Source organism: Mytilus galloprovincialis, chromosome 1 (assembly GCF_965363235.1).
Source record: "Mytilus galloprovincialis chromosome 1, xbMytGall1.hap1.1, whole genome shotgun sequence".
Taxonomy (NCBI): Eukaryota; Metazoa; Mollusca; class Bivalvia; order Mytilida; family Mytilidae; genus Mytilus; species Mytilus galloprovincialis.
Window position 1 is genome coordinate 19046158 of NC_134838.1, and position 15972 is coordinate 19062129.

A 15972-nucleotide genomic window follows, 5' to 3' on the forward strand; every position below is an offset into this window, starting at 1 on the left:
GTTACAGTGTGACAATAATATTTCCAAATACAAGGAACAGTTTGATTCTCAATTAAAATTACATTATGTCAGAAATATAATTAGAAATCAATTTTCCCTTTTCCTTTCTGAATTGTATAATGTAATTTTTAATGACAGATTGCATGCTTGATGCAGGTAGAGGATTGAAGAAAAAAAATTAATAATCATATTCAATTAACTTTTCAGAAAATAATACACTGAGGACTTGAAATATTCCAGGTTATTGCCTTTTTAAGGTGTATATTTCCGTTGATGTATTTTTTTGCATATTGATTTAAGAAAATAATATCTTTGAAGTTTTATGTGTGCATGGAAGTTGGAGACAACTAAATGATTGGGAAAAAATAAAAACAGTGGATTATACGATTTTGGAAGTTAATTGCGTTCTGGCTATTGTTCACCTGCTTTCTACTTGACTAAGTCTCTGGCATACTATGGCACCACATGTGAGAAAGCAATTTCCATAATCTCAGCATTGAAAAGTTATAAGTGAGGTATTGATTTTACTAACTCCAAACAAAAAAAGTTACAATAACCCATGTGTTCTTCACGACTTTGGAATAAATTAAATAACAAACTGTAACTGATGTTGTGAAGGAAAATTAAAATATTTTGTATTTGTGTTACAGAAGATGACTGACTGAGGCAGCGTAGATGTATGTGAATGACATCTGAAGTGAAAAGCCAGCAGCTGATTAGAGATATATATCCCAGTGTTACTCTGATGTATGGCACAAGTTTTGTGGGACCACGAGCGGTGCACCTTGATGATAATTTGATTGATCGTGTGTTTACTTTTAGAGAATTCTATTGTGATATAATGTTTGGATTATCTTCAGACTGAAGTGGAAACTACCAAGATAAAATTATGGGTAAAGATTTATAAGAATTTAGATCTTAAAAAAAATTATTTATCTGCTAAAATGTCAGCGTGGATAGTTTTTCTTGTGAGTTGTCATTCAGGTGAGAAAATTTAATTACAATTTATCACATTTCATTTTTTGTCTGTGTGTTTGAAAGAATATAGTTTTTGTACAATTGTCTTTTTGACAGTTTGGGAATAATGTTGAAAATAATATCTGAAAAAAATGATAAAAGATGATAAAAAATGTGGTTGTCAATTACATCAGTTACTTGATACTTTATTAAGGACATACAGTTTTGTATATATATATGACTCAGGTGTAACATTTTGCACTGATTCATCATTTTAATGTATAATAATAATATAGAAAACTTTTAAAGGTCCAGAACTAAAGGTAAATAAATCTGATAGTTTAAAGTTTGTCTTTTATAGATAACAATGATTTTTTGTTCTTGTGACAACAGGGTATAAAAGACAAATTTAATTACCTATTCATTCTGAAAATCAAAATAGCATATAAAAGAATACACTGTCTTCAGGTTAGGATCACAGTGACCATTTTTAAGTTGATTTCCCCCTACATGAGGAAAGACCTTATTGTTTGTTTCTAAAACAATTTTTTTTTTCTTTTCTCAAACTTGTTTTTTCATATGTCCTCCTTTACATGCTTTAGAAACTGTATCTAACATTAAAAAAAACATCCCCAAATATTGAGTAAATAGCACCTTCTTTCTTCTTATGTAGTATTTGGGAAATAGTTTTGCATTCTTATAAAAGTATACACATTGTACAGGTTAGGATCTGTGACTAAAATAGGCCACTTCCATTTATTGTTTAGAATGAAATTCAAAACAGTGTGGCTGTGGCCATTGATTGACACATTAAATTCATCAATTGACTGGGACAATTTACGTGAACGTTTGTCTGTAAGGACCACTGTTCACGACGTACCTACGATAGACATTTAAACTGTGGGGTCACCAAAGGTTTCTTAACGCCTTTAATTATAAAATAATTCGAAAAATCAATCAGGAATAACCTTTATGTTTTGATTTATATAATTGATATAAATCAAAACATCGTGTTATTTCTGATTAATTTTTCGAATTATTTTATTAAGGTGTTGAGAACCTTTGGTGACTCCATAGTTTAAGTGTCTTTAAAAAGTACATAGTGAGCAGTGGTCTTTACATACAAACGTTCACCTAAATTGTCCCAGTCAATGAATGAATTTAATGTGTCAATCAATGACCACAGCCACACTGTTTTGAATTTCATTCTATCATTTATTATTTACAAGAAAATATAGAAATTGTTGTTAATATTTTAAAAACAACACCAATTATTCAGTAAATAGCACTTTCTTTCCTCTTATGTAGCATTTGCAAATGGATTTTGCATTCTTATAAATGTTCTCTTGTGCCATACTAAATATTTCATCATCGTGAGAACATTATGTGTAGAGAAAGTATTTTTATTGACATAGCAGTTTATTTTGTTATGCTCAAATTGTCTGTGTTAGGTAATAATGTCTCAATAACAAACATGCTTCTCAAAATATGCTGCTTGTTTTGAAAGATAATAAACGGGAGATAAAATAAAGATTCTTCATTTACAAACATTTAATGAGGTGTTAGAAGTGGTATCTGAAAAATCAACATGAAACTCTAATCTAATTACTTCTAAGAGGGTCAAAAAGGGGGAGAATTTTTTCTTAGATCTATCCTTTATTATAAGTTCATGTATAAATTTTAAACGGAAATTTTGCTCTTTTACTCTAAGTATGTGGTTTTCCTGAAATCATTGAAATCAAGGGTTTCCGTAAATCTTGAGAACATTCCAAATGTGATGTACTTTTATGAACCTCTGATAGCTGAAAGTGGTTCATTTCACTATTAAATTTTGTAGTTTAATGGTTCCATAATCCAAATGTAATATTTTTAACTATATTTTAAGAAATAAATCTTCTGAAAGTTATTTCAGAATCTTTTTTTTTTCATGAAAACTTGTGTTACATAATAGAAGTGTAAATTTTGATGTTTTTAAATGTTCATTAAAATACTATTAGGGAATCAGATAAACCAACAGACATGGGTGTAAACAGGCATTAACTATTTATCTCTTTAATCAGGATATATCCATGTAGGAATGTGGCATCAGTCTTTCCTATAAATGGTGTTAGTCTGTGGTATTAAGTTAACTCTAAACTTTTTATAAATCAAGTTTTACTCAGGGGTACTCCAACAAACTTTGATTCAAATTTTCAGCAGCCATGCTTTATTTTCTCACAGCACAGCTATAATGATTGTGGTTATTAACAGACACTGCAGACTTCATAACCCTGTTAAATTTGTAAGAAAAACATTCTAAACTTAAGGTCCTACCGACAGTGACTTGCTGGGTAAACACATACTTTCCTGGCATCATTAGCATGGTGAGACAACAGATCAAGTAGTATAGTGCACTGCCAAACATGACATCCACCATCCTTCAACTTTACACAAATGTATACCATTATATTTCGAGTGCTTCTATTTTTATGCACCTCTGTAGATTGTAGGGAGGGTGTATGTTGCCAATTCTATGCAGGGACAGATCTAGCCATTTTAAGAAGGGTTCACAACCCAGGATAAAAAAAGTGGTTCCAGCTATATGTCCCCATTCAAATGCATTGACTGTCTAAAAAAGGGGGGTTCCAACCCTCGAAACCCTTAATTGTGGTTAACTGGTAGGTTAAAGTTTAGGTAAAAAGCAGGTTAAGCTTTTTGTATAAAGTAGTTTACCATGAAGCTAAGTCTGTTATTACATCAACTTGAAACCTAAAGCAAATGTTCAATATGGTATGAGTTTGAAAATAAAAGCCAAATTGGAGTTTGGACCCAGATTTCACAGTTCACTGTACATGGAAATTCAATATTGTGGGCAAGGTGTCCAATAAACACATACTCTTGCCTTTTGTCTTGAAAGCTAATATAGATAGACATAAACTATAAACAGCAAAAAATATCATTAATGCAAAATCATGATATTAAAAAATATCTATAAAGACTTAAACCATGGTTTGACTTCTTACAGGAGTTATTACTTAATAATATTGAGTTTTAGATAAAGTTTAATATTTTCCCCTTTAAATACATGTTAGATAGGCAGGCAGAGACAGTATAAAAGAATTTATGGCCCTGCAACAAAGTTGTTGGTGCCATATTGTTTTACCCTTGTCAGAAATTCCGTGATTCTGAAATTTCGTAATTCTGTAATTCTGTAATTCCATAGTTCCGTCATTCCGTCATTCATCAACAAACCATTATACAGAGTTTTTTTCTAAACGCCTTCAGATATTGAACTGATTTTTTGGTATGTGAGTTAACCATGATGAGTTACAGATGAAGTTTAAGTTTTGTTCCGTTCTGCTTATTTTTGCCGAAATTATGGGCTTTGGACTCTGATAAATTGTTGAAAATCACAGTTATACAGACTTTTCTAAACGCTTTCGGATATTGGACTGATTTTTGGTATGTGAGTTACTCATGATGAGTAACAGATCAAGTTTAAGTTTCGTTCCACTCCGCTAATTATTGCAAAAGTTAAGGGTTTACAACTTTGAAAATTGTTGAAAATCACAGTTATACAGACTCTTTTTCTATACGCCTCCAGATTTTGAGCTGAATTTTGATATGTGAGACTACCATCATATTTGTGTCATCTAGTTTACAATCAGTGATTCTTGGCCTTTTGTTGCAGGATTTTCTAATGTTAATTTCAGTAAATTCCTGTTGACAGATTGTCAGTGTTAACATATAAGATGAGAATGTGTTTTCTTTTTTACAATGGCTCTGATAGTCTACTGAGAAATGTGTTTGGAGTTATTAGAAGCTGTGATGTAAAAATGTTAGTTTTGTGTTTTTTTCTGTTGAAGCCTTAGAGTCATAAATTGTTTGATCATGTGAGCTATATTACTCAGAAACTTGACTCTCATTTGTAAGATGTCTCAGCTATCTAGCCAAACCCTTATAACTTTAATGTCTTTTGTTTGTCCAACATAAAAGTTTTCAATTTTTTAGTAAGCTGTTGTTTTCAATTTACACTGAAATTGCCATCATACAAAAGTGAAAGTTATACTATTGGTTTCTTTTGTGACAGTATTTATTAATCATTTTGCCAACATATTAACTTACAGCAAAGAGCTTAGCATATTACATACATATCTGCTATATTACAATTGAGAGTCGTGGTGTAGTGGTTAGTGCATCGGACTACTAACACAAAGGTTCCTGGTTCGATTCCCGTCTGGGTTGAACATTTTTGGGACTGAATTTTCGGCTCTCCCTTCACAACATTTGTGTATTGCTCTCGAGGAAATGATGATAGTCCGTCGGAAGGGGAAGATAAATGGGTGAACCGTATTAAGAGTGAGCCATATATCTTGCACGTAAAAGACACCCTTGTAGATTTCGAAAAAGAGCAGGCTAATGCTGCTACAAGGCAGCACTCGCACCCGCAAAGTGGAAAGGGATTAATATAAGTTGCAAAACTTGTTTCCCAATCCACTATAAATAAATATGTTTAAACTAAACTACACTTGTCATACTAACATAATATTAAAAATGCTTACTAAATTGGTGCTCAGATACACGTTAAATTAAAACATTGTTTTCTTGCAATAAGTCGATTAAATCATAATTTTTCAACAGCTGTTTCAAAATATTGTCAGACCTTGAAACTAAAACTTGCTTATGTCAAACTCATGTAAAACTAAAAATGTAAAAATGATGACACCTGAACAAGCTGTAAATTGATTTCAACAACTACCTGTATTAAAACAACTGTAGATATTATTCAAATTGGACTGATCAGTTGCATGAAAATTGCTGAACAATTGTATTATTTTCCTTTTTTCTTGTCATGAACATGCATTCACACCACTGGATGCTAAACATTTAACTCTGAAAGTGTGTAACTGAGTTATTGAAACCAAGACAGCAAGACTAGATAGCCCCATTATAGGGGAAATATGAATTTTATTCAGTGCTATATTTCTAGAGTATGTCCAGCATTCAGCCTAGATAATCCTAAATGTGAATATTTTGGCATTAGTTGCAATTTATGCAGGCTTTTCACATTTTGTATACCAATTAGATTTTCTTAATGTTGGGTTCACAACAAGAAATTGAAAAGAGGAAATAAATCATAAATGATTTAATTATAGAGCTTTCTTTGAAGATAGGTAGATAATATTAAAGCCTGGTAGGATTTTGAAGAGAAACATTTGTTAACAAACTAACCATGAAAAGCATGTAAATCAATGGTTCCTATAATGATTTGGTAATATTGGTCTAAATACTTGCCATTTACTGTTTCCATCCAGGGAAAATTGAGGTTACGATCTTGTTCAAGTAGCATCATCTAAAAAACCTAATCATCAAACAAGTGGATATTGATTAGGAATAAATATTTTCATAAATTGATGGAAATTTCATAATGGAATAATATATTTTCATGGAAATGTGTAAAATTGAGTTAGATTTTTAGATGATATTGGACCTTAATTAAATATCAATCCTACTTGTATCTTTAAATAAGAAATGAAAAGTGAGAGAACAAATTCAGTCTGAAGAATAATCTATTAGGAGTCTATAAAATGCAATTCAGATAATTTTATAAACGCTAAAATTTCTTTTATTATTAATGGTTTTATTTACCCATTTCACGATTCTTTGTCCTAAACCTGCACCTAGGGAAATTGTGAATGTTTTGGTACTTTATTTCATTATGACATAATTCTAGATGGGTTCTTTTAGTTGAATGGTATCCCGTTATGCTGCATCATTGCTTGTCTGTCCCACTCCACCATTTTTCGTAAAACAGTCTATAAGTCAAAGAAATTCCCAAGACATATTTCTGCTCTTTTGCACAATATCACTTTGACCAGAATAGATTTTTGTCAGGAACTTCGGTCAATGATGCTTTTGTATGTTGTATATGAAATAGTTAAACATGTTGAAAGAGCAGAAAAGTAAGTCATACAACTTTTACTATTTCTTATTTCATGTTTGAAAGTGGTGAAATATTTCTGCTGTTGCATAATTTAATTTTTTTGAGAGTGGACGTCATAATGATAGCATCATTTACTGGAACATTAGATTTTGTCCTTTAATTGAACCAGTAGCATTTGTTAACTGACACATTATATAAGTTAAAGAATTTATCTAGTATTTCAATGTTTGTTTGATTATTAATAAAAAAACATATCTATTCACTATAGTTCTTATACAGCTGCAAACTTTCATGGTGTTATTGATAAAGGAAAGTTTCATTAATATATACTAGTATATTTACTAGTCTTTTTTTAAATTTTATTCTAGTTCCTACTAGAATAAGTTAAAATACAACTGCATATATAATTAATGATTTTTAATAGATTTATCATGTCAAATTGTGTAAGGGTAATAAACATCTAACAAATGCTTTTACAGCAACTTTTTGTGTCACCTGACAGCAAAAAGTGTTATGACATATGATGATTTCTTCTGTCAAAGTCCATGATAATGAGGGGAGTTTTTAACAACTTTGACTGGCTATATAGCCTTCGCACAGTTGGTCAAGTCCATGTCATTGTCAGTGTTCCACTTATTATTAATCCTCAACTTCTTTTAATCGCTTTACAAACTCAACCAAACTGCACAAAGATTCCTCTATGAAATATGACAATTTGCACTTTTTAGTTTATTTTTTATCAGTTTAATTTTTTTGATGCCATGTATTTATTTAAGGGGTATACAAGATTGACTAAAGTACAGAAGTACTTTTCAGAGAGCTGAATTCTGTAACATGTATTAATTAATATACATTGTCCACTCTCAGTGATTGTGGAGGGGCATATTATGCGCTCAATTCAATGCCTGACGATATGAAAATAAGTTAACAACTATAGGTCACCTTATGGCCTTCAACAATGATTCAGCATGGCTGAGTGTCAACTAACTGGAAAATGGCACAGCAAATGTGAAAGCCAATCATTAACATTTACACATTCTTGTGACACTTGATGCAATTCTCATCAATATTTGTCAACAAGGAGTCAGGTAACATAAAAAATATCAATTGTTATAATTATCATTGACATTTATACCAGGCATCAATCATACATGTATTTCTGACAAATTATTTCACTATTATATGAATAATATACCAAATTAAACAATGATATATAATTTTTTTGATGGAGTAATTGACTTGTAATAGCCTTAAATTGCTGGTGTTGCTGACAAAAGTAATCTTTTCCATATTTAGAATGATAATGGTTGCTAGTTACACATACTTCAGATATTTATACTGTTATTTATGATGGAAATGAAGTGAATCAGTTTAATTACCCAAAATGCCTTACATTTCATGACTTCCAAATTAAAGAAATTGCCAACCCCGGAACCCCCCCTTTTTTTTGGCCGATCAATGCATTTGAATGGGGACATATAGTTGGAACCCCCCTTTTTAAAATGGTTGGATCCGCCACTGTCATGTCGTCCGTTACCAAACTCACAGAGAACAGATTTTTTTTATCCCCTCTTCACTACCCACAAATTCTAATAGCAAACCTTTCCTTGTACCAGTATTACACTTAGAAGTACAAGAAGAGAAACCGAGAAATCACTGATTGTTCAGCATCTACAGATAAAAGAGAAAAGCACCAATATTGATCCCTAAACATCAGTATAGTTATAGTATAGACCAATACAGCATTAGCGTTGCTCAATAGACCCAACCAATGTAAAGGCACTTGTACTCAGTTCTGGTGTACATTCAGTACGCATGTACTCAGTACAATTTTAATAAACCCTGTTAAAAATATTCAAGTGGCCTACTGAATGCAGAGGGACCATCATATTGACGATGTAAATGCTGTATTCAAGAGACCTTATTGATGCATAAATACAAATATGACCCCTAAAGTTCAGCACTTACATAGTATATGCTTCAATAAGGGAACAGAATTATCAATTCAGCCATAGTAGTAGAATAAGCTTTTGCACATTTTAAAGAATATTGTATTCAGAAACTAAGAACCAGGGTCATTTTTCTCAGAATAGTTAATGTACATAGTTGAGTATCTCCTCTTCTGACCTTATGATATAGTCTATAAAAATGATTAAAAAAATAAATCAAAATGAACCATGTAACCTTTAAAGTATCAATAAAGCATAAAACCACCGGTGTTTGTTCAACTTTGTTTAAATGTATGGTCTATTATCTTTTCAGTAGATCACCATTATTCTGCAATCTGTTGCTGAAACAACAAAGTTCAATAAGTATAAACTTTAATTAAATGAAACAATTTAGGGCTGTTTTATTTGTCTTCTTAAAGCATGGTACTTAGTAGTTATTTATAGGAGAAAATATGTATTTGATTTGATAAATAAACCTCACAGTACAACTTTTGACCTATGTAATAAGTTATAAGTCTCTGTACTATTTTTATTTACCAGTTATAAAAAAGTTAGGTTAAAATGGTCATTAATAAAAGTTAAGGGATGGATATACATGTGAAAAGAAAGAATAGTATTGGCTGAGAGTATTGGTAACAAAACTCTCATTGCATGTACATATAAGTATTATCCTGGAACTAAGTATGGGGAACAAACTGTACTTATACTGGAACATAGAACTGTTTGGGAACAAAACTCACATTATATATCAGTGCTATCCTGGTACAGAGTATGGGAAACAAAACAAAAATCTGATCTTATACCATTCTACTAAAACTGGAACAGACCAACCAGTATGGGAACAAAGCTCACATTGAATAAATCAGTCCTATTGCTGGAAAAAACAAAACAGAATGGGGATCAAACTAGTCATACTAAGCAAGAACAGACAGATCTGTATTGGAAACATAAAAACTTAATGAGAACAAAGAGAAGATTCCAGGCCAATCTGACAATTTAAACAGACAAAATACTATGGGGAATAAATGAATGGACATCAAAGTATGAGGAACAACTTTTTCCTACCAGTTTCTTACTTGTTTGGCTACCTTTTGTCCTTTCCAGTTATATCAATTCTTTAAAGTTTGTATTTGGTTTTGGATATTATGGCCTTGAGCATCACTGAAGAGACATTTATTGTTGAAATTGGCATCTGGTGCTGAAAACTTGGAATGGCTTATTATAATGGTATTCTTCTTAGCACCATTGAAATTGACAATCAGGAATTGGGTCAAACTCAGAATTAGATGTTTTAAATGATTGACATATATAAACAGCTGTTAAGCCATTGTTTCCTACAGTTAACTTATTCGAAATAATCATTCTGTTCAGATTGTTTGCTGTTGGTCTATTATCTGCAAATTGTTTCCCAGTATCTAATACAAAAACTATTGTTTTGTAAATAGCTTAATTGTTTATACTGTAAACAACATTATTGGCTATAGTGTTCTTTATTTATCACACAAGATGTTGCTGTTGGTCTTTTGGTTATCATATGCCAAAATTTGAATGCTTATCATAAGTCATGGTGTTTTCAAACAAATGTTATAAATTGGTGAGCTGTTGGATTTGAAAGAAAATTTACTGTTTCTGGTGTCCAACTGAGATAAACGTGTCATTTATAATGTTCTTTTTCACTTGTTTTATATTGAAATCAAGTACTTGATGTTGATAGTCATTTTAGTTTGGGGATTGTTTTAAAAGTTAGGATACTCTAGTCTGTAGTATAAATTTAGTCATTGTTGTCCAAACTGTGAACCTCTTTTAGTGATGCAAAAAAAATTGTGTCAAATCTTGTAGCTAAGAAAACGGATGATTTCTGTAAGTGTTATACAATAAATGTATTGTTATTGTTGTTATGTAAGAATACAATTATTGTTGATTTTGTATCAAATCATTGCACATATTGTTTATCTTCAATTAGCACAGATATTTTGAATTTTTTTGTTGCATCATTTGTATGCATTATTGCTGTTGCTATATCCAAGCATATCAGTGATCATTGGTGTTCAAATGAGATGTATGAATTATGTTTAAGCTGTTTCAGGATATATCTATCATTGTTCTGCATTTGGTCAAACTACTTCATTTAATGTTGGTGTAATGTAAACAAGCATATCAATTGTTATTATCAGTTTATTTCTTGTTGTTGGTAGAGAAATAATCCATGATCTTTAAATTTGTACATGTAATATTGAAAGTCCATGTTGTGGTTGTCAGTTTATTAACAGTGTACTTAGAGCCATTCATATTAGGGTTTGTTTTGTCACAATGGATTGTTTCAAAAGTTATTGTTGATGTTTTATTTAGAGACACGAGATGTTGTTGTGTAGCTTATCATAACACAACATTGTTGTTTGTCTGTTATCAAGACACAGAAATTGTTGTTGATGTTGTATCAAGGCAATTACCAGTTAATGGTGCTTCAATATGAAGGCAAAATGAGATGGTTGTCTTTGGTGTTATACTAGTATATACCATTGTTTCTGGTGATGTTAAAATGCTCAACTGGCAATTCTTTTGGGGGCATCTGAAAAAATAAGTGAAGAAAGGCAAGAATCAATTTGACCAAGAGAAAAAAAGGGGGAACCAACAGTCTAAAAAACAGTCTACATTGAAAATTTAAGATTTAGCAAAATGAACCCTATCAAAAACTGAGGATATACTCTGCTCTTTTTGAGACAGTTTCTGCTTCCTTCAGGATACTCTGAAGAAGTCATTGTAGGCTCTTAGACTTTTTATCACCATAGATTGATAGATGTCCCTTTTTCTGGATTCTGATACATAAGAAAATTTAACGAACTGCAAATGTTGAATTTGGTGTTTGAGGTAAGGGTTTTTTTTAATTTAAGTTGTAAGAATTGTTTGATTGTCAGCTTCTTAATATGTTCTCATTAGTAGACTTATTGTTGGTCTAATTTACAATGTGTAGTCAAACTATTATTTAGTATATGTCATTATCATAAATTACTAACCATTGTATTCGAGAAGTCTTTCATATCATTAAAAAAGTATCATTATTTTACTTATGTATGGTAGCCCTATTGTTATTTGGTGTGTAAGTTAACAATAATTTGTACTTTGAAGTTGAAAGTGGTTGCCTTTCAATTGACACACAGTGTAAATCCACGATAACAATCAGAGAGGCACTTAAAGTATATGAACTGTAGCTAATTTGCCAATTATATTGAGATTATGAAGAGCCTAGATATTATGATGAATAGAATTAGGCACTTTGGCAAGGAAAACAGCTAGGAAGATAAAAGAGGACACAAAAACTGATAAGAAAGAGATACGGACTCCTGTCAGACTCTGTAAATGTTATGTCAGATTGGATCCAAGTCTACAGGGAACCAAATATTTCTTTACTAATTTCTGTTGCATACATTTATATTTTATCAAGTTTCTTGATAACAGGGCATGTAAGTTCTTTATTATTTTTATGTATATTTCACATGGAGTAAGATACTTCAAAGACGAATACCTTTGAAATTGTGTTCCGCCTATAATATTTATTCCCATTATAAACTGCAAAAAATGGGTTTATGAATTTGTACCTGGCTATTTTGCATATAAAAATGTTTTAAAGGGAATTGACAGTGTATGATTGCACATAGTATTATTACCTACTTCAAATAATTCTGTTTTGATCTAACATTATTCATGTCTCCTTATACAAACATTAAGTACTTGATTCAACATGAGATTGTGATGCACTTTTAATCAAAACAAATCTCATTTCATTTTACATAGTGACTATATTATAGTCTAAACTCAACAAAATGAATGGAGCAACCATACAAATTTCTTTTTCAAGTGGTTTATTGCAATACAATAGCCAAGGCATAGAAAAACTTTATATAGGAGCCTGAAATTACCCTGAACAACAGTATATTTTGCAAATCATCAGAAAGGTTAAAGAAATTAGACACACTTGATGCCTGCTAATGTTTAATGATAGACCTGATTTACTTTCCAAATTATATATGTATCACTACATAGATATGGAATCCTAGACCCTTGACTCACAGTATTTTATACTTATGAACAAACTAAGCAATAACTGAGTCTCAAACCAGGACTAAACCCTTTATTTCAGTTGGTAGTGAATTTGAAGGCTTTCATTCTTGGAACTTTTTATAAAACAGATATGGTGTTTGATTAATAGTGGTAACACATAACAGTTGAAATTTTGGAATGACAAATTTATGTCTTGTATATTAGATTTAGATTTTTGTCGAGCCTGCAACTTTTGTTGCAGAAAGCTCGACATAGGGATAGTGATCCGGCGGCGGCGGCTACGGCGGCGGCTACGGCGGCGGCGTTAGCTCACTTCTTAAAAGCTTTATATTTTAGAAGGTGGAAGACCTGTATGCTTCATACTTTGTATATAGATGCTTCATGTTACGAAGTTTCCGTCAGTCACATGTCCAATGTCCTTGACCTCATTTTCATGGTTCAGTGACCACTTGAAAAAAAGTTCAAATTTTTTGTAATGTTGAATTCTCTCTTATTATAAGTAATAGGATAACTATATTTGATATGTGCGTACCTTGCAAGGTCCTCGTGTCTGTCAGACAGTTTTTACTTGACCTCAACCTCATTTCATGGATCAGTGAACAAGGTTAAGTTTTGGTGGTCAAGTCCATATCTCAGATACTATAAGCAATAGGGCTAGTATATTAGGTGTATGGAAGGACTGTAAGGTGTACATGTCCAACTGGCAGGTGTCATCTGACCTTGACCTCATTTTCATGGTTCAGTGGTTATAGTTAAATTTTTGTGTTTTGGTCTATTTTTCTCATACCATATGCAATAGGTCTACTATATTTGTTGTATGGAATGATTGTTAAGTGTACATGTCTAGCGGGCAGATGTCATGTGACCTTGACCTCATTTTCATGGTTCAGTGGTCAAAGTTAAGTTTTTGAGTTTTGGTCTTTTTATCTAATGCTATATGCCATAGGTCAACTATATTTGGTGTATGGAAATATTTTATGATCTTTATGTCAGTCGAGCAGGTTTTATTTAACCGTGACCTCATTTTCACGGTTCATTGCACAGTGTTAAGTTTTTGTGTTTTGGTCTATTTTTCTTAAACTATAAGTAATGTGTCAACTATATATGTTGTATAGAAGCATTGTTAGCTGTACCTGTCTGCCCGGCATGGTTCATCTGACCTGGACCTCTTTTTCAAGGTTCATTGGTCTTTGTTTAGTTATCTTGGTTAATGTTAAGTTGATGTGACAGTTGTAATAAAGCTTAGCTTTATACTTAGGACTATCAACATAATATCAATGATTAGTATAGAAGGCGAGACATTTCAGCATGTGCACTCTTGTTTGTGTTTTAAAGACACTTTTGTACTATTTCTTGGTAGCCAGTTTTATTGGTGGAGACAGCCTGAGTGCCTGGAAAAACTGCTGACCTTCTATAGGAATCTTTTATATTTAGACATATACTTTCTGTAATGTTTAATATCCATCTAATATGATCAGTCTTTTGACATTACAGTGGCAGATCCAGAAATATTAATAAGTTGGGGCCTGCTCTGGTCACGCTTCAGTGATTCTCTATATGATCAATCAAATTTTTCCCAGAAAAGGGGGGAGGGCATGGGCCCCCTCTTAATCCACATCTGAATTATACTACAACTAATTTATAAGATACTGTTTTTAGAATTTGCTGAAAAGTGCCAAACTTCATTGAAGCCATTACATTATTTGTTTGCACTTACAACTTGGTATTTCTAATGATCATGTGGTCAAATATTTTTCAGATATAAATTATAGATTTAGCCTTAAATAATAGATACAAAAACAATTTGATGCTATGGTTAAGTAAAATTATTTGACTATGAGGCTTCCTAATGTAACCTTAATGTATTTTATGACAGTATTGGTATGGAGGTTGCATTCTTGTCTCAGATGGGGTCTAAACTAATCAGCTAGAAACGTCTCTGCTCATTATCTATTCCAATTACCTTGAATAATATATATTTCATGAAAGCAAGGTTTACATAGATGAACATTTTTTACTGGAGAAAATATGTGTAAAAACCCAAGATGACTGTCATAGATGGACAGGTGATGGGTCTTTTTTTGTCATAAGTTGCCCAATACCTGTATAGAGGATGGTTTTTACGTGTCTTGGATAATTAACTGCACATTTATCTAACAAAAAGGTGTGCGAGTGTACATAAAAGAGAATTGCATGACAGAATCATTTAGCCTTTTTCCATGTTAGGTTTTCGGTTAAACCCGATACTACAATCCTGACGGAGGGTATTGTTGTCGTTCTGTACCATGTGTTCCCAGGGTCACCTTTATCATCATTTAACTCAAAATGTTTCCTAATTAAGAAAAGTCATTACAATTACCCAGTCACAAGTGGTCTGTACATAATGGGGGAAAAGGCATTAAAATTTTCAAATCAGTTGGTCCTCATTTTTAAAGGGTTTTTAATCGCCATCAACAAGACTGTTAATATTTTATGGATTTTTTGCTTGGACAAGATTTACTGTGTAAACTGTACTTAATTTTTTGTAAGTTTTTTGTAATGTAAGTGATGTACTTTATATCCAATGAAAACTAAAAATATGTTCAACAGTCTAAAAAATTCAAATCTAAAAGTTTCTGGTAATCATTTTATGGAATTTAGATATTTTAAATTCTAGGTGGTTACACATGTAATGAAACAATTTAAATCCAATTTGTTAGATTCATCTTAAAAGTCTTATTTTTTTAGTGCCTTTAGCTCTAAATATGAATATATTATCTTTTATCATAAACTTCATAACTTTTCTCCTTTTAACCAGGGTGAATCAGCTAAATTTTAAAGTTATTTTATTTTTTAAATATCATGTATCAAAGTTAATCTAAGTCAGATAGATTAATATTTTATTTTCTGATCAAAAGTAAATTTTTAAAGTAACGGCATAATTTTTAAACAAAAAATAATCTGATTATTTGGGTTGTAAATGATTTTTAGTGACAATGATGGTCTGAGAAATAGCTGAAGCATAGTATATAAAAATTACATAGACTGACTATATCCATTAACCACCCTGAATATCAACAAACAAGCTGATAAAAATTGTTTATT

The 15972-nt window shown here is 31.5% G+C and overlaps 1 protein-coding gene across 1 annotated transcript in view; it reads left to right on the forward strand.

The window, feature by feature from the left end:
* The window catches only part of LOC143068244 (tyrosine-protein kinase transmembrane receptor Ror-like), a 168233-nt gene that overhangs the window by 41608 nt on the left and 110653 nt on the right, over positions 1 to 15972 (forward strand). Inside the window, exon 5 of the mRNA XM_076242149.1 lies at positions 651 to 893. Within this exon, the coding sequence (XP_076098264.1) occupies positions 890 to 893 (4 nt within the window). The 5' untranslated portion in view covers positions 651 to 889. The remainder of the gene's footprint in view (positions 1 to 650; positions 894 to 15972) is intronic.